This window comes from Procambarus clarkii, chromosome 70 (assembly GCF_040958095.1).
Source record: "Procambarus clarkii isolate CNS0578487 chromosome 70, FALCON_Pclarkii_2.0, whole genome shotgun sequence".
NCBI classification, from domain to species: Eukaryota; Metazoa; Arthropoda; class Malacostraca; order Decapoda; family Cambaridae; genus Procambarus; species Procambarus clarkii.
In genome coordinates this window covers 22,417,727-22,444,379 of record NC_091219.1, presented here as the reverse complement: position 1 = coordinate 22,444,379, position 26,653 = coordinate 22,417,727, and the positions used below count along the sequence as shown (strand labels likewise).

The 26,653-nt window shown below is 42.9% G+C and overlaps 1 protein-coding gene across 19 annotated transcripts in view; it reads left to right on the top strand.

Moving 5' to 3' along the window:
• LOC123775303 (disintegrin and metalloproteinase domain-containing protein mind-meld) overlaps positions 1-26,653 on the top strand; it is an 890,968-nt gene that overhangs the window by 671,773 nt on the left and 192,542 nt on the right. For 17 of the 19 annotated variants that reach the window (XM_069311664.1, XM_069311663.1, XM_069311654.1 and 14 more), the window contains 3 exons: positions 6,894-7,013; positions 16,306-16,380; positions 24,433-24,616. In XM_069311664.1, the coding sequence (XP_069167765.1) occupies positions 6,894-7,013; positions 16,306-16,380; positions 24,433-24,616 (379 nt within the window). The remainder of the gene's footprint in view (positions 1-6,893; positions 7,014-16,305; positions 16,381-24,432; positions 24,617-26,653) is intronic. The other 2 variants (XM_069311657.1, XM_069311667.1) reach the window with 2 other exon arrangements.

Below are 26,653 nucleotides of genomic sequence, written 5' to 3'. Positions count from 1 at the left end.
AGGTAATTACTTAGGTAATTACGAGTGGACGGGTCTAATCCGTGTGCACACCTCCATGTGTGTTTCGTTCGGTTTCGTCGCCACAGTTCAGTGACCTATGGCCTGGAAATAATAAAATTAATAATTCAGTTCTAAGATAAGTGTGTTATATCTCTTATTATCCTAACAATGTTGCAAAACGAAATATATAACCAAAAAATATATAATTTGATATAAATCCAATATTTGAGAGTAATTTATGTTAACGGATCTGGCTTAACCCTTAAACCGTGCAAATCATATATATATATGATTTCGTGTCTAGCGCTATAATTTAAATGCCCCACCTGGGATAGGGGCAGCTATAGTACAGCCACAACCGATAGTTGCCAGATGCCACCTAGAAATAAAATACAGGCCAACATTCTTGGGTGTTAGTGTGTCAGTATTGAGCAAGCCAACAAGGCTGGCGCATGCAGCATGAGCTCACAGCAACGCTGTTCAGCTTGTGACCACAGCATCGCCTACAAATGCCATAATATATATGATACTGCTAATATTTAGCACTGATAGTATTACTGAAGCCCCCTGACTGTGATAAAACTGACCAGGATTCTGATAATAGCAGGATTGTGGTGATATTTAGCGCTGTGCTCCATGGAGGGAGGAGTAAAGCTGTGGAGGGAGGGTTGTGGCGTCGTCTTCTGACTGTGTGTGGCCACCATTTATTGACTGCACTCACCATACCAGCTTAGTGGTTCGCTATGGTGAACACAAATGTAGATACTTATATATAACGTGTGTATAGAGTGTGATAACAGCGAGAGGAGTAGGTTGGGAGCCGCCATTTTGGTGAGGGAGGAGCGTCGTCAACACAACTTGTCATGTTTACTGATGGCCACTATCGTCTTTGGGCACCACACCAGCTTATTTGTACAGGTATGGTGAATAAAACATGTAGGTACTTATATATAATGTGTGTATATAGCGTAATAAAACCACAAACAATATTGTTGGAGGAGAAATATTAGTGCGTCTGGCCTTGAGGGCGGCTGCTGATCAGCTGACTGTGTGAGTAGCTACGTCTTTGTGCCTTTACTCACCATACAAGCTTAGATGTACAGTTATGGTGAACAAAACATGTAAATACGTATATATAACGTCTGTGTATAGTGAATAAATGCAAAAACAGTATTGTGGGAGGAGAATGAGGGCGAGTGAGGTGGTGTTGAGGGAGGGAGTGGCAGTGAGTGGCTCGCTAGTGTGTGACGGTCACTCCTCGTTGCTTTTTGACTCACAAGTTATGTTCGTTATGGTGAACAAAACATGCAGATACTTATATATAACCTGTGTATATAGTGTAACAACAGCAAAACTATGTTTATTGTTTTAAGAACATAATAATTGAATCACTAATATGCACACCATAATTTTGAGTACAGTGATGGTTCACACATTTTATTATATAAATATACCACAATTCACTGTATGGAATAATATTACTGCAAAAAACTAAGAAAAAATCACATTGAAATAATTAGGTAATAATATATTTGTGGCAACTGCCGTCTGACAGCTCGGGCGGAGTAGACCTCCTCTGGCGAAGGCTCTGCCAACGCCCCTTTTTTGCCACATTTCCCTACCCTATTGCGGCTAAAATATGCCACGTACGATTTTTTTGTTATTTTTTCCGTGATCAGGGAACAAAAATGAACACTTCTATAAGACGAAAGAATTTTTTTTTGTTGTTGTTGTTGCGCCTGTGGGTGTGAGTTCCATTTGGGCCCCTAGCGGTTTGAGGGTTAACCCTTAAACCACGCAATACATGTATAGATTTTTTCAGTAATAAAACCGAAACCGTGCAATACATTAATAGCTGTTTTAGTGTCTAGCACCTTAATTTAAACCCCCCGCGAAAAGTGCAGCTATAGTGTAGCCACGACCGATAGTTGACAGACGCCAGCTAGAAAAAAATATCGTAGCCAACATTTCTGGGTGTGAGAGCGTCAGTATTTAGCGAACCACCAAGGGTGACGCACGCAGCATGAGTGCACAGCACTGCTGTTCAGCTTGTGACCACAGCATCGCCTAAAAATGTCAAAATATATATGTTCATGCTATTATTTAGCGATGATAGTATTACAGAAGCCCCCAGACTGTGATAAAACTGACCAGGATTCTGATAATAGCAGGATTGTGGTGATATTTAGCGCTGTGCTCCATGGAAGGAGGAGTAATGCTGTGGGAGGGAGGATGGTGGCGTCGTCTTCTGACTGTGTGTAGCCACCTTTTATTGACTGCACTTACCATACCAGCTTAGTGGTTCGCTATGGTGAACACAAATGTTAATACTTATATATAACGTGTGTATAGAGTGTAATAACAGCAATAGGAGTAGGTTAGGAGCTGCCATTTTGGTGAGGGAGGTGCGTCATCTGCACGACTTGTCATGTTTACTGGTGGGCACTATGGTCTTTGGGCACCATACCAGCTTATTTTTACAGGTATGGTGAATAAAACATGTAGATACTTATGTATAATGTGTATATAGCGTAATAACACCACAAACAATATTGTTGGAGGAGAAATATTAGTGCGTCTGGCCTTGAGGGTGGCAGCACCAGCACTGCCATACCCAGCACCAGTATAACAGCAGCCTGCTCCAACTCAACAGCAGCTGAAGCCAACACAGCAGCAGCAAACACCAGCAAAGCTGATGCAAACATCTAAAAACATTGTGTGTGGGGTGAACAGTTAAAACAAGTGTTAAATTTAAGTGTGTACATAGTGTTAAAATTAAAGTTGTAGTAATTTTAGTGTACAATAGTTTTCATAACCTGTATTGTAGTACTCAAGATACAGCAGAACTGCTTAATCAACACAGTTCTAACGGCATAATACACATCAGTACGTATTTACTGTACCGCATTCACAACTCCATGAGACTTCAAGATGGACATAATGCCAATAATAAGGTAATTAACAAATGTAACATAGTATTTTTTAGTAGAGTAGTAATATATAGGTACAGTATATAATATGACAATGCATTTTTATTGTGTACAAGAAAAAAAGACACTAATGTAAACGCCTCCTGAAGGTCACCTCTTGCAACAAATCCAACGCTCCAACACTGGGGTTGGTCCCATATAGTGCGTTGAATCGAGATTGTACTGTACAGTGCTTCCTCAGTCTAACGAACCCCGCTCTATCGAATTCCTGGAAGAGCCGAACAAATTGAATTCGGTACCAAATGTTCAGTGGAACAAACAAATTTTCGATTAAGGGAGGAATGTTTGTCCAAGCGGTCACCGAGGCCGAGCGTCGGAGCTGGCTGTCATCAACTATGATTTGCCAGAGTGTAAACAGTTATATAGTGTTTTATTATCCTTACCCATTGTTTCTAGGGAGAAATGGTGATAAAAATGCTGATAAAATGGTGTCAGGAGGGGACAGTGGTGAGAAAGTTGTTGTGAGGAGGCAAGTGGTGTCAGTGGTTAGGGTTTTTTGTTAGGGGGCAGGTGGTGTAAGTTACGTATTCTCATGGGAGGCAGGTTGTCAGCCAGGCAGCTGACAACCAGCTGAAATGGTGATAAAATGGTGTCATGGGGGCATTCGTGAGAGAGTTGTTGTCAGGAGGCAAGTGGTGTCAGTAGTGGCTGGTTGTCAGAGGTAGAAGTTGTCGAGGAAAGCTGGAGTAATTGTGGTGTCAGTAGAGGCAACACGTGACTGGCGCCTCCAGCCCCCCCTCTCCTTCCTGCTGCTTCTGACCACCAGAGACCAGCCACTACCTTGCTCTCCTTTCGTCGTCAGATGCCACAAGTCAATTTAATGATAATTATCGCATTATCTACACTGAAAATAGCCTTTTTCTTTGGGGAGCCCCTACGGCTCCCTGGAGCTTATCGGGCTAATGTATGTTATATTAGACCGGGACATTAGCTAATGAGTTCAGACCTACCAGGGACCAGTGCCAAAACCTGGCCCCTTCAGAGAGGTTTCAGGGACCAGTGCCAAAACCTGGCCCCTTCAGAGAGGTTTCAGGGACCAATGGCCCTGGAAAAACCCGTGTGTGTTTGGGGTTTTCCTTATCTGCCATCGACCGGGGTTAGGCACCCAGAAAGGTAGGCATAACAAAACAAACCCCACATGGTAAAAAACTAAAACAAAAAAAAATGAACAGAGAGGTAGAAACTCCCTACAATCACAAGGAAACAAGCAAACATCACACTTTACTGCCGCGCCGATCGTCCGCGCAGCCCTCCCTGCCCCGAGAGGGAGAAGGGGGGAGCCCCGGACCTACTGTGCTGGCTGCCAAGCTTCAGTTCGGAAGCTAATGTCAACCGGGATAGATGTTTCTCTGGCCTCAGTTTCCTAGGCGGTGTTTGCCTTGTGTACTAGCTGAGTGGTTCGCTATGGTGAACACATATGTACATGGGTATATACAATGTGTGTATATAGTGTAATAACAGCAACAGGAGTATGCTGGGAGGAGCCATTTTGGTGAGGGAGGTGGCGTTGTACTCATAGCAGTTGTACTCGTACTCGTTGTACGAGTACAACGCCACCTCCCTCACCAAAATGGCTCCTCCCAGCATACTCCTGTTGCTGTTATTACACTATATACACACATTGTATATACCCATGTACATATGTGTTCACCATAGCGAACCACTCAGCTAGTATGATGAGCAAAACAGGAGTGGCTGCCACACACACACAGTGAGGCTACTTCGATTCTCTCCCTCCCTCCCTCACAACAATTCCCCCTTCCACAATACTACGCACAGTGCTAATTATCACCACAATCCTGCTATTATCACAATACTGGTCACTAAATCATATAAATGACTAATTTACCACAAGTTTATTTTGTAAAGGAGCCTAGGAAGTCATTTGACGATTCCTAGATGGACGAAATAATGCTGTGGTGGTGCTGTGGCTAGCACTGTAAACATCGTGAACAGCATTGAATCACTGATATATGAACATTGTACATAGTCATTATCACACTCAGGCTCCTCTGTAATACTATCATGGCTAAATAATATAAGTTATATATATATATTGTGACATTATTAGGCAAAGCTGTGGTCACAAGCTGAGCAGCAGTGCTGTGAGCTCATGCTGTGTGTGCCAGCCTTGGTTGCTCACTCAGTACCGAGGCTCTCTCACCCATGAATGCGGCTCACGATTTTTTTAAAGATGGCGTCTGTTTACAAGAGCCCTGAGGAAGCTGATGTGAACCTCATGTAGCCATGGGAGTTTTGAATGGAATGCTAAAAATATAAATACCCAGAGGAGCGTTGTGCACCCTTGTCGAGGGCCTGCAGGTGCGTTGCGCAGTTGAGGGGTTAATAATAGCCTATTAACCAATGTAATGCACAACACGCCTTGAGGCTCTCGACGGGTGGTGTGCAACACGCCACAGGGATCGTATAAGTATAGCATATCATTCAAAACTGGAGCGCGGTGATGCGGGTACGAAATGGATGCCTGAGGGCTCCAGTGATCGTCTGCTATTTTGAAAAAAATCCCATCATGCCCCAGGACCATGGGGAGCCTCAGTTTCAAGGAAACAATCATGTCTGACGCATCGTCTACGAGCTCACGGTCCACAGTCAGCAGTGGTCATGGAAAATGACTGAGGAGAAAATACACAACATATTGTATGATGATGGTGCGATGAATGATGATTTAGACAACGATCCAGAGAAAGGCCTAACACAGTGGTCTGACACGAATGAGGGGGGAGAATGAGGTGGAGGAGGTTGCGAGTGTGTACAGTACATGCACCTCACCCGATCTGACTCACAGCCCTGGCTCAATACTGCTAGAGTCACAACCACCATGTGTTTCCTCTGATGCCTGTTTATTTAGCAATAATACATGTGATGAATCATTCTCAGGATTCAGTGACAGTCCGAAACAGTGTTGACAAGCCGAGTACGAGCAGCAATGGTGTTACTAGGCAGGGTTTTACTGCCCCAGTAACATGCCGAGGCAAGCGGCAGCGTTTCACATGGCCTGACGACAAAGACAAGCTGAGTACAAACTGTACAGCTAAGCTGATAAGGTGCCCAAACATAATAGTGGCCACCATACATTGCATAACAAGTCATGCAGACACCACCACCTCCCTCGCCAAAATGGCTCCTCCCAACATACTCCTTTTGCTGTTATTGCACTATATACACATGTTATATATAAATATCTACATTTGTGTTCACCATAGCGAACCATTAAGCTGGTATAGTGAGTCCAGACAGTAAAAGGTGGCCACACAGTCAGCAGACAATGCTGCCTCCCTCCCCACCAAGATTACTCCTCCCACCACAGCACTAATTATAACCACAATCCTGCTATTATCAGAATCCTTGTAATTTTTTATCACTGGGGTCTTCTGTAATACTATTATCACTAAATAATAGCATGTACATTTATATTTTGACATTTTTAGGCTATGCTGTGGTCACAAGCTGACAAACAGTGTTGTGAGCATATACTGCGTGCGCCAGCCTTGGTGGCTCACTTAGAACTTAGGCTCTCCCACCTGGATATGTTACCCACAATTTTTTTCAAGGTGGCGTCTGTTTACTATCGACCATGGCTGGACTATAGTTGCCCTTATCTCTTGTGGGCCATTTAAAATCGTGCGCTAGACCCTCAATTCTATATGTATGTATTGTGCGGTTTAAGGGTTAGGTATAAAAAAAAATTTCCCCCTATTGCATCTGGGTAGGCTTTACCAAGGTGCATAAACATACATAAAGTTCTCAGTTTTATGTTTGAAATTTTAACCTAGCAATATTTTTAATCTCATTGTATGCCATATGTCATTATTGTTTTTCCTTGTTAGTAAATTTATATAACAGAATTTCACACTTTATGATTTAACTCATTTTGTATTTCAGGAATATAATGTGTGGGACATTGCAGTGTCAGAATGGATCGCAGCAACCAGTTACCCCTAACATGGACCAGAGTTACTCCAAAACGATCGTTTCCATGGGTGGACGTGTGTATGAGTGCAAGTTAGTTTCTGTTGTACTTTTGAAACCTGTGATTGTTTTACTACGATGTTGTTAGAAACAGAATATTTTTTGTTTTTGGTATTCATATATGGGAAATCTGGTTGAATTTGATATTTTCTGTGCTGTACCACTTAGTTGTTCCCTTAGGGGAAATACTTTGGCTGATATCTGGGCTCGAGTTTTGAAAATCTTACAGGGGGGTCCTGGCAGTTCACTACCTGATTATAATTCATGGTCCTTGTTGTAAGGATGGGGCAATGGTATACAAAATTCTATATAATATCTTTAAATGCATTACTTTATGTTAACACTTAGTATAAAATACCCATCTACCAAACTCTTGACTGAGCTCCTGTGAACTCCACCCCACACAACTGTTTGTCTCGAAGGACTTGACCAAACTAGCAAGGTGCATGCATTACATTTATTTAAAAAACACAAGGAAAGAATACACACCATAGAAATATAAAACAACTAGCCTGATTTTAATTTATTTATATTTATATACAATAAGATTCATTGGTTGAGAGAGTTCATAATAATGGTCATGAGAGTGATTATACTGGTGAAGGTCGCATATATCAACTCTTAAACTGCTAAGGGCTTTTTGGCCTGCAACTGCCAGGTGCAACAACAAAAAAATTCCCCCAAAATTTGTTCGTCTTATAAAAGTATTCATTTGTGTTCCCTGATCATGGGGGGGGGGGACATAGGTGGCATATTTTGGCTGCAATAGGGCGGGGGGGGAAGTCTGACAAAAAAAAACAGCATTGAATATAATGAAACGCCATTTTCTGGGCGAGTCCCGTAGTCTCCTTGGAGCTTATCAGGCTAATGTATGTAATATTAGACCGAGACATTAGCTATGGATTTCAGACCTACCAGGGACCAGCGCCAAAACCTGGCCCCTTCAAAGAGGTTTCAGGGAGCAATGGCCCTGGAAAACCCCCCCTTGTGATTGGGGGTTTTCCTTATCTGCCATCGACCGGGCTTAGGCATCCAGAAAGGTAGGCATAACAAAACAAACCCCACATTGTAAGAAACTAAAACAAAAAAACGAACAGAGAGGTAGAAACTCCCTGCAATCCCAAGGAAACAAGCAAACAATCAAACATCACACTTTACTGCCATGCCGATTGTCCGCACAGCCCTCCCCGCCCCGAGAGGGGGAGGGGGAACCCCGGACCTCACTGTGCCGGCTGCCAAGCATCAGTTCAGAATTTAAGCTTCAACCAACGCGAAAAAATCACCGACCGGTGGGAGGGAGGGTTGCCAGGGAGCTTCCAGGGCTCACCCAGAAAATGGCATTTCATTACATTCAATGCTGGTTTTCTGTGGGGAACCCCTATGGCTCCCTGGAACTACATATCCAACGAGAAGGAAAAGAAAGACCGGGAGGCGGCCGTCACAAACTTTGCAACACGAAGTCGAGGCAACAGGCTCTAACCTGCAACCCAAAGCAACACAAGAATGCACAGGAGCAGACACGCTCACAAAAGAATTGTCAGCCAGGAACCTGTGTGACCCCCAAATCCTCGCACCTGAAATGAGCCCAAGATGTCACCTAACACGGCAGCAAAAGCTGCCGTGTTTGGTGACATCTTATCCTTGACATCTTGGTGACATTTGGTGACATCTTATCCTTGCGCCCGAACGGCACGGGCGCAAGGATTGACCGCAGGCTGGTCGACTTAAGAAATCTGCGGATGACCTGGGAGACCCTGGGCCCTGTAACAGAGAACAAATGGAACCAGATCAACCCAAAGGGCATCCCCAGCCACGGCACGCAGCTAACGGCAAAGAGCTGCAACCTAATAAATCTATTGATTTGTTAAATATGGTAGACAGTGGCTCGGAAAGCTCCTCTTTGCATTCTTTAAGCACCCTGGCAAACACTTCATCCGGCCCTAGGGATTTGTTTGGTTTTAGTTTTACTATTTAATTACATCCTCCCTGGTAACTGCTAAACTAGTCAACCTGTCCTCGTCCCCACCCACATATATTTGTTCGGCTGAAGGCTTATTGTTAAGTTCTCCTTTAGTAAATACAGATATAAAATATTTATTAAAAATACTACTCATCTCCTCGTCATTATCCGTTATTTGACCTGTCTCAGTTTTTAATGGACCTATCCTTTCCCTAGTATTAGTTCGATATAACTGAAAAAACCCTTTAGGATTTGTCTTCGCTTGCCCTGCTATGCAAACTTCGTAGTTTCTTGTTGCTTTCCTTATCTCTTTTTTCTTTCCTTATCTCTTTTTTTTTCCTTATTTCTCTTTTCTTTCCTTATCTCTCTTTTAACATTTCTAGCTAGTTGTATGAATTCCTGTTCTAAACTAACTTCCCCATTCTTAATCCTTTTGTACCACGCTCTCTTTTTACCTATAAGGTTCTTCTGATCCTTCGTTATCCACTTTGTATCATTAGTATTCGATCTATTCAATTTGTATGGTATACTACGTTCCTGGGCTTTGCTTAGAATATTTTTAAATAGGTTATATTTTGAATCCACATTGAAATCCCCTTTTCAGTCACCTGTCGCTGGGATCGCATCTAGCCCACACCCCATCCCCAAGACATTTAAATCTATTTGACCCCAAAAATTTCTTAGGCTATTGAAATCAGCTTTTTGAAAATCAGGCACGTTAACAGAATTTTCTCCTACAGATCTAATCCATTCTATGCTAAATCTGATTTCTTTATGGTCACTGTTCCCTAGCACACTCCCTATTTCCATGTCCTTAATTTGTGTTTCCCTGTTAGTTAACACTAAATCTAAAATATTATTTCCCTGCGTTGGTTCCTTAATATGTTGCGTAAGAAAGCAATCATCAATTAATTCTAGAAAATCTTCTGCTTCATTATTCCCTGTTTTGTTCACCCAGTTTATTCCACTAAAATTAAAGTCACCCCATGACATATACTGTTAGATCTAGATGTTCTAGATATTTCATTCCATAGATGCTTTGCTTCCATTATGTCTAAATTTGGTGGCCTATATATAACTCCTATTACAATATTATTTGCTTTTTTGTTTAATTCTATCCAAATAATTTGTGTGTGGCTCAGTTTTGATTCCCTCTTTGAGACTACATTTCAAATTGTCCCTAACATATATTGCTACTCCCCCTTCTCGTCTAATACATCTATCTGTGTGAAATAGTTTAAATCCATTTATTTGATATTCAGCTAATAGTTCTCTATTTTCTACATTCATCCATGTTTCGGTAAGTGCAATAATATCTATTTTTTTCTGTACAGACAAGAGCATTTAATTCGTTTATTTTGTTTCTTGGACTTCTACTGTTAGTGTAATATACCCTAAGTGAATAGTTATTTTGAGGCCCTTCTCTTTCCCTGATCATTTTGCCAATTTGTTTCTCCAACAAACACATACTTTTATTACCTCCTTCCTCCCTATCAATTCCCATACCACTATTTACTAACAGTTTAAACCCAACCAAATGCCTCTAACCACTGGTTCCAACGAGTTCGCAACAGCAACAACCCCAGCCCTCGATAGATGCACCCCATCACGAGCATACATTTCATGTCTTGCATGGAGGTGGACTATATGCATTTATGATCGTTAGTTTATCAACCTGATTGCAGATCTCTAATGCTATTACATCAAATTCTGGGGGATTGGCAATCATACAAATACAAATATTTGTTCAGGTAAAGTGCATACATACAAGGTGAGATACAAAAAGTTGATGGATTTTAGATAGAGCTAGTACATACAATGCCTAAAGCCACTATTACGCAAAGCGTTTTGGGCAGGAAAAACACTAAGACTAAAACTTAATATTAATTGAGATTAAAGTATAAATTGTGTTGAGAAAAAATAAATAAATGAAAAAAGGGGAGGAAACATGGCAGAAAAAAAGCAAGAATACAATTTGGTCAACAAACAGCATTGTTTAAAATAGTAGACATGGGTTGACATTTTGGAGGTGAGGTAGGTTACATGGAGTTAATTAGGTACAGTAGTACTTAGTTTTTATCTAAAACTGGTTAGGAGAGGTACAGTCTTTAACATAATTGGGAAGGTCATTCCACATTCTAGGTCATTTGATTTGTAAAGCATTTTTAGTTTAAATAAATACTCTTGAAATATCAAATAAGTGTTTGTTTCTGGTGTGGTGCTCATGGGATCTGTTACAACCTTCTAGGAAGCTTTTAAGGTCAGGATTGACATTACAGTTCAACATTTTATATATATATAAAATATACATGAGAGGATGTGCAGTGACTTAATATCTAACATATTCGGAAATTTGAGTAGGGGTACTGAGTGATGTCTGGGACCAGAGTTGGATATTGTCCTAATAGCAGCATTGTGTTGAGTAATTAGAGGACGTACAGGATTTTGGGTAGTAGAACCCCAAGCATAAATACCATAGTTGAGATAAGGATAGATGAGAGAGTAATAGAGCGTCACCAGGGCAGGGCGAGGTACTTAACACTTTAATGCGCGCGGTCCCCGTGAAAAAAAATAGTGCATTGTGCGTGCGGCGTTTTGGGCTCTTGAGCGTAAACACCAAACAGTGTGCAATCTTTTCACTCTCCTGACACCAATTCTCGAGCTATGTATTTCATTTTGGTATCAATGTGTTGGCAATAAAAGTCTCTAAAAGATCATATGTATAACATGTCACCAAAGCATTGGTTATCCCACCACGAAATAAATAAAACGTAGATCACTCGCCGTGACGCCCAAACAGCAACAAAATGTTCATACTCTTTTGTTTGTTGTCAGCTCCACATTAGTCCTACAGCATTATATTTAATATTACTGAACTCGCACTAAAATTCCCTACACAGACATATGCATATAAATGTAGAATCATGATCGCGGCCCACACCAAGAGTGTGAAGTGGGCGATTACCCTCGTTGTGTCAACAACTCGATAGTCTCTCTAAGTTACAATACAATGCCGTTTTCTCAAATAGGCCATGTGCCTATTAGAGAAAACGGAAATTTAATGGCAAACATTTTCATACTAACCCCAAGTTGATCGAATAAGAATTGTATTTTATATGTTGTATTTTAGATCGGCCGGCTATTTACGGAGCGGGCGCGGAACCCGTTGGCCGAGTGGGCCATATATTTACGGTCCGGTTGCATCAAAGTGATAATATCTGATCTTAGAAAGAATACCAACAGTTTTTGAAACTTTTTTTTTATATATTTAGAATGTGTCCCTGGAAATTCAGCTTGTGGTCAATGAGAATGCCAAGGAATTTGCCATCTATTTTGTTACAAATTTGGGTATTATTTATTCTGAGATTTATTTGATTTGAGGATTTATTGCCAAACAAAATATAGAAAGTTTTGTCAATGTTGAGGGTGAGTTTGTTGGCAGTTAACCAAAGATGGACTTTATTTAGCTCAGTATTCACTGTGACATTTAGAGCAAGGGGGTCAGGACTGGAATAAATGAAGATTGTGTCGTCAGCAAATAGAATTGGTTTGAGGTGTTGGCAGGCATTTGGAAGGTCATTTATGTAGATACGAAAGAGGAGAGGGCCAAGTATGCTTCCCTGAGGAACACCAATATTGATAGGTAGGGTGGGAGAAATTGAATTATTCACAGAAACATACTGGAGCCTGTCAGTAAGGTAAGACTTAAGGTACTGCAGGGAGTGACCTCTGACTCCATAATGATGTAATTTAAGAAGAAGGTTTTGGTGGTTGACAGTGTCAAAAGCCTTATGCAGGTTCACAAATAACCCAACAGGGAACTCATTTTTATCAAGAGCTGCATGTATCAAGTTAATCATACTAATAAGTGCATCGTTAGTGCTTTTTTGGGTCTGAAGCCATATTGACAAGAGCGAAGTATATTGTGTTTGGCTAGATAAGAGTAAAGCTGCTTGTAGATTAGTTTTTCAAATATTTTTGACAAGTTTGGCAGGATTGATATAGGTCTGTAGTTGTTAACATCAGTGAGATCTCCACATTTGTGGACAGGGGTTACTCTCGCTTTTTTTTAGAATATCTGGAAAGGTTTGGAGTTCAAGTGACTTGTTGAAGAGCAATGCAATAGCAGGGGCTAAAGATCTGGAGGCTTTTTTGTAAATTAAAGTTGGTATCTCCTCAAGGGCACTAGACTTGGTTTTAAGGGAAAGGATTATCTCATTAACATCAGTGGAATTTGCAGGCGTTAGGTACAGAGACTGTGGATAGTTACCTGTAAGATAGTCCTGAACATCAGTACTGGAAGATGGAATATCATTTGCAAGGGATGACCCAATGGAAAAGAAGAACCTATTGAACTCAATAGCAGTATCAGAGGCTATAAGCTGACCATCGTTATTGGACAGGAGTATTGGTTTGTTATTTAAAATCTTCTTTGATCCCAATATTTGTGAAATTGTGCTCCATGTTTTCTTAATGTTGCCCTTTGTTTGGGTAAATTTATCTTCGTAGTATTTAGTTTTTGCTCTTATATTTATTTTAGATAGCAATGACGAGTAATTCTTTGAAAATTCTTTGGAGACCATTCCTAACCTATATTTCTTCTCAAGGTCATGTTTTTTATTAACCCTTCAGGGGTTATGTTCAGGGAACAATTTATCATTTTACAAAAAATAATTTTGGGGAACACTTGATTTCATGCGTACAGGGGAAATGTCACAATAAACTCGGCGCATCACAGTGGTTAATGGACGCAAACTGCGTCGCCACTGAACGAAAGTGTTAAGATCGCATGTTTTAATTTGATACTAATTTGACATTTGAAATACAGTACAACCTCGATTCAACATACTATATGGGACCAACCCCAGTGCGTTGGAGCGTTGAATGCGTTGCAAGAGGTGACCTTCAGGAGGTGTTTGCATCAGTGTCTCTTTTTTTTTTTTCTTGTACACATTAAAAATGCATTATCATATTATATACTGTACCTATATATTATTACCCTACTAAAAAATACAGTTACATTTGTTATTTACCTTATTGTTGGAGGTATGTCCATCTTGAAGTCTCATGGAGTTGTGTACAGTAAATACGTACTGTAGTGTATTATACCGTTAACACTGTGTTGATTAAGTAGTTCTGCTGTATGTTGAGTACTGCAATACAGTTTATGAAACTATTGTACACAAAAATTACTGTAACTTTAATTTGAATACTATGTACAGACTTAAATTCAACACTTGTTCTAACTGTTCACACCACACATGATGTTTTTAGATGTTTGCATCAGCTTTGCTGGTGCTCGCTGCTACTTTGGCTTCAACTGCTTCTGAGCTGGTGCTGGCTGCTGTTGCTGCTGTTGTACCAGTGCTGGGTACAGCTGTGGTTGTGCTGGGTACGACTGTTCTCGTGCTGGGTACGGCTGTTCTCGTGCTGGTTCGGCTGTGCTGGTGCTGGTTTATTTTATGCTACAAGTTCTTGCAAAATATTACTTCATTTTTGGCATTAATAAGGCACTATTAGTAAGCCCCTGAGACATTTTGTTGTATAACAATACAACTGAAGTAAAAAAATGGTAAATTCTACGATTATTCTTCCACCAGCTGTTAAATACTGTATGTTAATCGCAGACAAAACTAAGGGCACAGGGTGTATACTGTATGAACGCAGACTAGATCTATATGTACACCCTACAGTAGACTGGTGTTTAAGCCAGATCCAGTAACTTAAATTTCTCACAAATATTCGATTTACATCAAATTATATAATTTTGGGTTATATATATTTAGTTTAGCAACATTATTATGATAATAAGAGCTATAAAAAATACTTATTTTAGAACTGATTTAATTATTTTATTATTTCAAAGCCGTAGGTCACTGAACTGTGGCGACAAAATCGAACAAAACACGCATGGTGTTGTGTGCACACACGGATTAGACCCCTTCCACTCGCGCTGGAGTTGTGCCACCAATAATATGAATAATTTCTCAAATAGCAGATATCTATCATATTTACAGTATTTTTTTGGTTTTATTTAGTTTAGTTTAATTAAGATAATAAAGAGTTATTAAGCAGGCAATGAGTCACAATAATGTGGCTAAAGTATGTTGACCAGATCACACACTAGAAGGTGAAGGGACAACGACAGTATGGTCCGTCCTGGACCATACTCAAGTCGATTGTCGACTTCGACTTGAGAATGGTCCAGAATGGACCGTAACGTTGTCGTCCCTTCACCTTCTAGTGTGTGGTCTGGTCAACAAGAGTTATTAAAACACCAATTTTAGAAATGATTTATTAATCTGAAATGTTAAGTCATGGGTCACTGAACTATGACGACACAGGCGAAAGTGAGTGAACTACTGTACCCTTATCTGTCCACCCCTCACTCATCTTGTTTCATCACAGAAAATGTATAAAAGAAGATTTCAACACATTAGCTAGCTATTCACGCTTCAGCTTTTAAATTAGTTTGCAAAGATACGTGTGCCACAAATCAGTGAACGAAAATCATTGAAAGTCAGTCGTTCACTTGTGTGGACCACTCTGGCTGGGGCTTGGTTAATATGCGTCACTTCTTGTGTGGACCATTCTGACTGGTGTTTGGTTCATATGGTTCACTTGTTGTGTGGTCCACTTGTGTGATCCAACTTGTCATATGAAGGAATTATTAATTGTAACCTGTGATGGAATGGGAAGGTTTTCCACCACTCTTTGAACTCTGTCCCAACATCGTAAGCTTGTGGACCACTTGTGGACCACTTGTGCGGTCAACTTCTGTGGTCCACTTGTGTGATCGAACTTATCAGATGAGCGATATATTAATAGTAATATGTGATAGAATAGGAAAGGTTTCCACCAGTCTATGCACTCTGCCTTGACATCGTGAGCAAATCCGAACATCTCCCGCTTCGGCGAACCATTGTTCGTTGAACCAGGTGAGTAAATCCGTCCCTAAAAGTGTGCAAACGAGTCGGAGATTCGTTGAATCGAGGTTGTACTGTATGACATTCACAGCTACTTCATCAGAGATTTAATGTACTGTCTCTTAAACCAGCTCTCATAACTGCTTTATTGTTCTCTTATATGTGCTGTACTGTATGTGCTATGTTATGTCAAATAGCATTGACCTTGTCATAGACTTCTTTGTCTATGACAATAGCAACAAATGATTTGGAACATCATAACCAGTTTATATCCTCATAAACTTCTACAGTGACATTTGCAGTTTTACAACATTTGTGTTAAAATAAATAAATGCAGCTTCTGTAGAGCATTTTGAATGTTCAAGAGCATATTCTATGCAAAGGAAGACTGTAGGTTACCATTCACAGAAGACTGGGATTTACTGATACTCCCTTTCAGATCAATCTCAGCACGTGATGGTGTCACCACAAGAAATTGGCCAAATAGTGCACATTCATCTTTAAGTGGTTCAAGGTTGGTTGCAGTCATAGCTTTCTTTCTTAGCCTTGTTTCTTATGAATGGAGCTTTGATTTCTACTCTGGACTTCAGATGATTAGCATTGTCTACAATTTGCTCCAATACATTCTTATCCAACAACGCTAACTGGATCTTATACATCAAAGTGACTGCATGTTTCACTGCATTTTGCTTTTCTGCTTAGTAAATTATGTTCACTATATAAATAAAACTAATTTTATCGATGAATTGGAATTCTCCATTTGATCTTCATAAAAAAATTGGGGATGTTCTACTTGTGCTGCTCCTGTGCTTTATAATAATACAAGCGTTGAATGTAATGAAACGCCATTTTCTGGGTGAGACCCGGAGGCTCCCCGGAGCTATACCGGGCTGATGTGTATATATTAGACCATGACAACAGTCAATCGAAGGAGTTCTAAGCTTACCAGGGACCAGAGCCAGAACCTGGCCCCAAGAGAGGCACGAGGAGCAATGGCATAAAGAAACCCGTGTAATTGGAAGCAGTCTTTGTCTGCCATCTACCAGGTCAGGCACCCAGAAAGGTAGGAATTCCCAAACAAACTACTGCTGATCAAATAAATTGCAAACCGAAAGCCGAACTAGCAACAGAACTCCCCAATCAAAATCAAGGAAACAAGTATGACGTCACCACAAAAGCAGTGCATCCGTCTGCGCAACTCCCCACTCCCCGGGAGGGGGACATCCCTCCCTCTCTCCGGTCGGCAGTTTCTCGCATTTTTTGATACTCGGCCTCTGAACTGAGGAGAGTTGCCGGCGTGGAGGTCTGGGACTCCCCCCCCCCAAGGGGAAAGGGGGTCTACCTGTGGTCCTACCACCACACCTGGCAGACCCCCGACAGGCAACACAAAACAAAAACAAAAAAAATAAAACGCAAAAGCATAACGTCTCCAGGAGAACAGAACCGGTTGCAATACGTATATCAGACAGCTGCACAGTACCTCGCTCCCCAGCCAGCGACGAAACTACCTCCTAACCCAAGGGAAACGGGAGTAAGAACCACCCCAGCTGAACCCCCAAGAGCGGGCAATCACCGAGCAACGACAGAACCACACGGAGGTAGCTGCTGCTGAACGGCTCATGAAAGATAACCCTGAGGCCGCAAAGGCATTACTTGCAGGACACCTAGGGAAGGCAGCCCTAGGTGCATGCAGCCCCAGTACTCTTGCGTTACATCTGGCTCACGCACCACCAAAACAGCAACAACACCGAACTACAGCACTGCACAAAGAGTGGAGCCAGAGCGATCGACCGTCACCAACACAACAGCCTCTTGAACTAAGGAGAGTTGCCAACGTGGAGTCTGGGATCCCCCCGTCCCTCTCCCGTGGAGGGGGGGAAGGGTTGCGCAGACGGACGCGTGGCATTTGTGGTGACGTCATACTTGTTTCCTTGGTTTTGATTGGGGAGTTCTGTTGCTAGTTCGGCTTTCAGTTTGCAATTTATTTGATCAGCAGTAGTTTGTTTTGGAATTCCTACCTTTCTGGGTGCCTGACCTGGTAGATGGCAGACAAAGACTGCTTCCAATTACATGGTGTCTTTAGGCTATTGCTCCTCGTGCCTCTCTTGAGGCAGGGGGAGGGGGGGGGGCAAGGTTCTGGCTCTGGTCCCCGGTAGGCTTAGAACTCCTTCGATTGACTGTTGCCATGGTCTAACTTATACACATCAGCCCGGTATAGCTCTAGGGAGCTGAAGGGGCTCTCCACAGAATTTTTTATTTTTTTTATATGGCACTGAAGTCATAAAAGTTACAAAAAACTTTTGTATCACTTATGGCTTCAGTATCATGTCACTGAACAAGAGGTATGGTCAGTCATGGTGCCAGGAATACTGAGTTGTATATGGCTGTTTCAACCCTTTCGATCATTCAATATTTTGTTTTGTGTACAATTGCCTGATGAATGGAGAGGTCATCATCAGATAAATTAAGTGTTTGTTGTTTGAGGTCTTTGGTCTGAGTTTTAACAAAAGATTCTCAATTATTACAACTGGCATAAGGAAAATTATTTACCATTAGAAATGAAGACCATAGATATGAATTGTATTAGTGATCAGCCATCTTGAAGTTTTAGGTTAAGCAAATTAATTGTTTGAAATATATTAAAAAGAACATGGATTTTCTGGGGGAAGCCCCTTCGGCTCCCAGGAGCTATCTGGGCTGATATGAATGTATTAGACCCTGGCATCAATCAAAGCAAATGGAGTTCTTAGGCCTACTGGGGACCGGGGAAAGCCGAACAAGTGGATAGAACTCCCCATGAAGAAAAACAAGCAAAATGAGCATGACGTCATCTTGTTACCAACATACCACCGTCTACGCAACCCACCCCTCCCCGAGAGGGGGAAGGAGCAGCCCCAAACCCTCCGCCGGCTACCCAAGCCTGCTAGTTCTTGGCTAATGTCAGTGGGCTTTGGTCATGTACCTCCAGCTCTGGCTTTTCTTCTCTGTTCTTGCTTCGGTGGCGTGCATGCTGGGAGTACATTCACAAGTACTTAGGGCTCCATGCACTTAAGTGTCCCCTTCCCTAAGCGCCCTGTAAGTACTGCCTTTAGGGCTTGTGGCCTCCTTCCACAAGTCGCCTTGGGAGCTACCTTCATTGTGGCAATTACTGCTTGGTACTTGCCCGCCCTTGGAGTCGGTTGGAGGGGTTTTCTTGCTCCTCTGTTTGTCTCTGGGTAAGGGGGTAGTATTCGTCACTGGTAGCTTACGTACTTACGCAAATAGTTTTCACCTCTCATAGTGGTCTGCTCTGCATCCTTTGGATACGCTGCTCTCTTGTAGGGTTTTTGTTTCTTTTTGGTCCTAGCCTTGGCGGGGGTGTTTGCCCATGGGTTGGTTCACACCCTCTGTATCTATATTGGTGGTTTCCCTGCTAGGCCCCCTGTGCGCGGACACTTCTCAGGAATGCAGTCTTAGAAGTTTGTTTGGTAGTATTGGGAGCCAGTTAGTAGTACTCTGCCTGGGCTTCCCTTAGTGGAGATTGAAAAGCCCCCATGGGGTTTCCCAGGACCCTTTGCGAGTGGGTAAGTTGCATGTGACCCCCGAGTTCCCACTCGTATTTTGCAAGTTTGATTGAGGGTTGCTCTGGCCCCTTGTCTCAGGGTGGCTCTCACGGTTTTGCCTCCATCCCGCTGCCTGTTGGGTCGGTTACACCTTCTGCCCAGAGCCCTGCGAGTTGTTGCTTGTTTGTGACTGTTCACCCAGTCTGCTGATGACACACTCCGGGTACTGGCGGCTCTGGCATTGCGTGCTTGCTATATTACTGCAACGTGCTTGGTTGTTTGCTACCCCGGAAGCCCAGTGGCTGCCCCGTTTTGCTTATAGGGTCCTGGATTTGGGGGTGTGGGTCGTTTCGGCCTTAGTTTGGTCCGCTCCCCCTTGTTCTTTCACTGCTGTAGTGTTTTCTGGTCCCCCCTCCTGCTTCCGGCTCTGAAGCATCTGAAGGCTTTGGGGTCGGGGTGGGGTTTATCTGGTTTTGAGACTCGGGCAGTCTCTCGGGATGCCCCTTCCGGGGTGGCAATGGAGGCATTCGAGTCAGTTCCTCCAGCCGTTGCGTATGGATCTCACCAGTGGGCCCCCTTTCTTAGTGTTTTTACGGCTGCCCCAGTTATTTCTTTAGAGGCTGGGGCTTTGGAGGACGATACGGCCCCGGGTCCTGGTGTGAAGGTTCCCGGGGTTGGGGAGGGGCGGACTGAGGGGAGGGGGCTTGGGCCCCATTGGACCCCTCCTGGGTTTTCCTACCCTCTAAGTGGGGCTTCCTGTTATGTGGAAGCCCCACTGGGGCTGGGGCTTCCACATAACAAGGGGCTATTGGAAGTGGGGTTTTCTTTCCCTTCCTCCCTCTACGTACGAGCCAGTTTTTTGGAGTCTGCCTGTCCCCGGGTTCGGTTCCATGTCATGTCGGGTCCGTTGGTTCTGCCTTTCCTGTGGCACATTTTTACCCGCTTTATCCTACGATCCTATCTAGCCAATGGGCCCATATGAACCTCCATGGCTTTGCGCATGATTCTCAAGGTCTGGAATGTTCAAGGCAAATTTCTTTCCTTCACATAAAAAAAAAAAATTAGAATGTCTGTCGCTTTTAGTGGAATATTATATATATATATATATTATAAGAATCCCATATATTATAAGAATCATTGGTACTCTTCTGTACTAATATTCTTTCCATGTTATATTTAATTCACTTAAGATATGTTTTCTCAATAAATAGACATTGTGGGCTCCCCAACCTAATTGCGGGGAGGGACCATCCAGCTCGAACCTCCGGTGTCCTGAGAATGGCCCAGGGTTTTTTTTGTTTATGGATGGTGTCAGCGAGTGTTGGTGTTAAGCGACCTTTATCGCTGCACTACCTACTCTTATATCTCCAGTTATAGTTCCCTGGATACTGGGGAAGTTCTGGACTGTATTTTATAGCATACATTCCTTGTACTTTTTCCTACATTAGGGTGTGGCGTGGCTCATAATGCGCCGCCGCCACCTCTACTCCACTCCTCTTATCCTGCAATCGAACCTACAGTCATATTTACCTAGCCGTGCTGCCGGCATCTTACCCGGCAACGCTGTGTCTATCCATGTACTGCCTTCACTCTGCAGTGCTTATGCAGTCTGGGTACGCTGTCAGCCAGGCCCTGGTTCTCGTCTTTTGGGTGTGTGTTAGGTTTTGTTTGTGGTTTTTTGATTGGCCACTCACCTAGTTGTGCTTGCGGGGGCTGAGCTCTGGTTCTTTGGTCCTGCCTCTCAATCATCAATAACTGATGTACAGATTCCTGAGCATACTGGGCTCTATCATATCTACGATTGAAATTGTGTATGGAGTCAGCCTCCACCACATCATTGCCTAATGTATTCCACCTGTTCACTACTCTAACACTGCCAAAGTTTTTTCTACAGTCCTTGTTACTCACTTGGGTACTCAGTCTCCACCTGTGTCCTCTTGTTCGCGTACCACCCATGTTACACAGTTTATCCTTATCTACCATGTCAATATCTCTGGGAATTTTGTGGGGTAATGATCATGTCTTCCCCTGCTCTTCTGTCTTCCAGTGTCGTGAGGTGCTTTTCCAGCAGCTTTTCCTCGTGTCTCATGCCTCTTGGTTTCAGGACAAGCCTCGTGGCATATCTTTGAACTTTTTCCAGATTTGTCTTGTGCTTGACAAGGTCTGGGCTTCATGCTGGGGCCCCATACTCCAGGATTAGTCTTATATATATGACTATTGCTGTGCGGTACACTGGGGGTAAAGAGTGTACTTAGCATTGATGATTACATTCTTGCAGGGCCACTGGTGCATGGCATTTCAGGCAAGTCCTTGATCTTCCAGAAAATCTAGGTGAGTAATTTTCTGCAATATTGACGAACAACTGTATCTTATCTGGAATCTGGACACTCGTTCCTTGCCAGTCATTCACTGCAGTCTGGCCACTCATTCGTTGGCAGTCATTCAATGCCCGTCTGACCCTTTTCATATACCTTGGCATCTACACATTTTGTATGCCTATTATATACCATGCATCTTAATGTAACCTTACTATTTCCGTATTTCTTGTTCGTTTCACTGTGGGGGCTTGGCCTTGGCTTGTCCTTGGCTTTTGGTATTAAGCTCCGGGGAGAGGAAAAGGCTCCCCTCATAAAAACAGCGTTGAATGTAGTGAAATTCCATTTTCTGGGTGAGAACTAGAGGCTCCCTGGCATCTCTCCCTCCTTCCGGTCTGCAGTTTCTATTTACGCGTTTTGACATCCAGCCTAAGAACTGGCAGACTTGGATAGCCGGCAGAGGGTCTGGGGCTCCCCCTTCTTGCTCCCGGGGAGCGGTGGGTTGCGCAGACGGGGGCGCATTGGTAACGAGTTGGCAACGTGCTCGTTTTTCTTCATGGGGAGTTATATTGACTCGTTTGGCTTTGGCAGCAATTCTTAACCAGAATGTGGGATGTTTTGGAGTGCCTATCTTTCTGGGTGCTCGACCCAGCAGTACTTCTAAACTATATATAAGGTGTGTCTATAGACCATTGCTCCTTGCGCCTCTCTGAGGGGGCCAGGTTCTGGCTCGTGATCCCTGGTAGGCCTAGAAATCCATGTACATTGACTGATGCCCAAAGCTAATACTCTGTATCAGCCTGGATAGCTCTGGGAAGCCTCCGAATCTCACCCAGAAAATGGCGTTTCATTACATTCAACGCTGGTTTTTTGCTAGACTTCTCCCACCCTATTGTGGCCAAAATATGTCACCATTGTCAATATGTTACCATTCTTTTTGTTCATTTTCCCGTGATCAGGGAACACAAATGAACACTTTCATAAGACAAAAGAATTTTTTTTTTGTGCCTTAGTGTTGCAGGCCAAAAAGCCCTTAGCTGTTAAAAGATAAAGCATTCACAGTTGTGGTAGCCACCAATTAAGCATTTCCTGTCAACAAGTTACAGTTAGCCAAGTATTCACAGAGTCATAACCAAAGGCAGTCAAGCATTCACAGTTGTGGAAGCAACCGGTCAGGCATTTACAGTCATTCAGTCATTTGAAGTCAATCAGGCTTTCACAGTCAGTAAACAACAAGATTTTAATGTCGGGCAGTCTGCCTCCTGATCTATCAGCTGGTAGCAACAAAGCCTTCCGTATTAATACTGTCCAGATGTGGCTGGGAGGGTAGAGCAGTGGGGGAGGTTCAATGTGGGGAATGGAGGTAGCGGGGAGGGTTCGGTGGCGGGATGGAGGTTGCGGGGAGGGTGGGGTGTGGGGGATGGAGGTTTACTCCACCAACCATCCAGTCCCCCTCCACCATCCATCCATCCACCCCCTCCCCATCCAACCATCCAGTTACTATCCCACCAGTTCCCCCACCATACATCCATCCATCCATCCATCCATCCAGAGCCCCCACCATCCATCCATCCATTCCCTCCCACCATCCATCCAGTCTCCATCCATCCATCCAGTCCCCTCACCATCTATCCATCCAGTCCCCTCACCATCTATCCATCCAGTCCCCTCACCATCTATCCATCCAGTCCCCTCACCATCTATCCATCCAGTCCCCTCACCATCTATCCATCCAGTCCCCTCACCATCTATCCATCCAGTCCCCCCACCACCCATCCAGGCCCCCTACACCATCCACCCATCTAGGCCCCCCTCCACCATCCACCCATCCAGTCCCCCCTCCACCGTCCATCCATCCAGGCCCCCTCCACCATCCATCCATCCACCCCTATCCATCCATCCAGTTCCCCCACCATCCATCCAATTCCCCCTCATCATTCATCCATCCAGTCCCCTCACCATCCATCCATTCCCCTCACCATCTATCTTGGGACCCATGGTGGGATATATAATAAGAACTTTACTGTTCAGAAAACAAAAACGCAGAAAAACATTTAAATTTTTTACAAAGAATTCAAGCGCAGTCGTCACTTGTAAATACAGTGACGGCGTAGATACAGTAAATCCCATCACTAGTCACGGGATACACTGGTAAGCAAGTGAGTGTGCCTCGCCCTGCACCCAGCGCTCACTCGACCCATACATATATCAACAGACATCTTATTCCAAGTAAAATGTCGTACACCAATTCAAATTTACGATGAATTTGATGTCGTATACCAAAAAGCTTGTACTCTAGGGCAGTCATACACCAAGGTACCACTGTAATTATAAAGCATTGAAAATACATAGAAAAAATAAATGTTAATATATATCGGGCAACTCATAAGGCTTGAATGGCCCGCGCGACTACCTCTGGGAGCTCCACTCACGGGCAAACAGCCCATGATGGCGTCACGCACCACTTTGTCCTCTTCCCCACAGCCAAAGTAAGTGAATTTTTTTTACATGTACACATTCAGGGAAGGAAATTTAACATTTTACAAAGAATTTTTTTTGTTGGCGAACACTTGATTTTCGGCCCACAGCCAGAATTTCACAATAAACGCGGCGCATCACAGTGGTTAAAGGTTAATATTAATGATTATTACATCTTTCGTATCACTCATAAGTTCACTAATGCATTATTCCTTCTTTCCCAAAAACTAGAACGGTACGATATGAAATGGGAGATGATAGAAAAAGAGGAGGAGACTGGATGCTGGTTAATGATGGTACAGCCTGTGGAGAGAAGTTGATTTGCGTCAATCAGACATGCACGTCATTGTACCCATACATTGAGCCTGGACATTGTGAAACTAATAACGTTGCTCTTGAATGCTCAGGTCATGGGGTAAGTATTTAAATATTAATTTACACAGAAAAATTAGGGAAATATTATCAATATTCAACTTCAGTATTCTTCAGTGCATCTTTCAATTTGTAAAGCAATAAAAAAAATATATATGTGTGTGTGTGTTATCTACGAGCATTTCGAGTAATGAGAGAACCACTTGCAACAAATTTGTCTCTATTGACGAGCTTCACTTCTATTAATGAGCAAAACCATATGGTGCTTCCTAGCGTCTCGCTGGTTCTCTCAAATTCTCGGACGCCTCCGATGCCTACATTTTGTAGGTTTTGTAGTAGGTTTTGTGACTACAATTTGTGATGCACGATGTCGCCAAAGCTGCTGCTTGCTAAAGATAGTGTTGTCAAGAGGAAGAATGAGACAATTACTGTGGATTTGAAGAAGGAAATTATAGCAAAGCACGAGCGTGATGTCCGTGTGACTGATTTCACAAGGGAGTATGACAGGTCCTCATCAACAATTTGCACCATTAGTAAATTGATGAGGAGGTAAGGGAGGATGCTGCCTCTTCCAGTGAGATCAGGGAAGTGTTGGGAATGTTTGAAAAGGTGACTGCATTCTTGGAAAAGCATCACCCTGATAGAGCACTGACACCCCGGTGTGTGAACATGTTTAATGCTCTTCATAGTGCCATAAAAACGTTTGATGGCCCTTTGAAATTGGGGATGATAAGGAGATGACCTAATCTGTTTCACATCCCAATCCTTCATTGTCTTACGGAACAGCTTTGATTGAAAAACACTGCCCAAATCGGATTGCAAAACTATCGGCATTCCTACCCACGAAAAATATTGCTGTAACCTGTCAAGCAATATTCTGGAGGTTATCTTTCGCACGGGAAATGCCTCTGGAAAACGAGTCGCTGAGCAAATGATGGTAAATAAGTATTCGTTCCCTTTTCTTGTTCTGGGTAGGGGACCTACGCAATCCACTATTATCCTTTCAAAAGGTTCCCCAAATGCTGGAATTGGCTTTAGTTGGGCTCTAGGAAGCGCTGAAGCAGGTTTTCCCGCTCTCTGACAGGATAAACAAGTTCTGCAATACCTTTTTACATCTGCAGCCATACCTGGCCAATGAAAATGGTCTTGTATTTTCCTAAGTGTCTTATGGACACCAATATGTCCCGCCATTTCTAATGCATGGGCAACTTCCAATACAGAGTTCCTATAACCTTTAGGTACAATCACTTGATCCTTTTCAACCCAGTCTTTGTCAGCTGGCGCGTGGTCTGATCGTCATTTTCGCATCAAAACCCAGTCGTCCAGGTAATAGTAAGTGGGTGACGTGATACAAGCATTTCCTCCCTTAGCTTCCTTGATATATTTCTCAAATTCTAATTTCTGGGCAGCTATAAAATCTGGTTTGCTTACCTGTATGTGGGATGGTAATTGTGGTCTTACTTCCACTCTCGCTGTACTTGGTGCTGCATGTTCCTCGAACAAGTCTTTTAGGCCAAAATCCACCTCTTCCTCCTCTGCAGAAGATACGTCCATCCTCTCTGACACATCTCTTAGTCGAGCACTCTGCGCTCGGGTTACGATGCAGGCCGGATACACTTCCATTTGATCATCTTCAGAGGGATCATTCAGAATACTGGCGAGTGTTATGTTATCACACTTTTCATCTTCCAAATTGTTTTGATGTCCGTTTGGTATATCACTGTGCAGTACCTCTGGCAACACACTTGAACCGCACAAATCGTTGCCCAAGATGACGTGTACTCCTGGAATGGGTATGTCCGAGCACACTCCTAACATCACTTCATCTGTAAAGTAATCAGAGGTTAGCTTTACTGTACACACAGGTATATCCATCTCTGAATTTATACCCCGTACCTTAATTATTTGTCCGTTTATACAAGATGTGTACTCAGGAAATGGGCTTTTCAGTATTAAGCTCTGATTTGCTCCTGTGTCACGTAATATTGTGATTTGTTGGTCAGGGTGACCCCCAATACTCACCATACCTTTGCTAATGAAAGGGTTATATCCTTTCGTAATGAACATCTTTTCCTGGGGG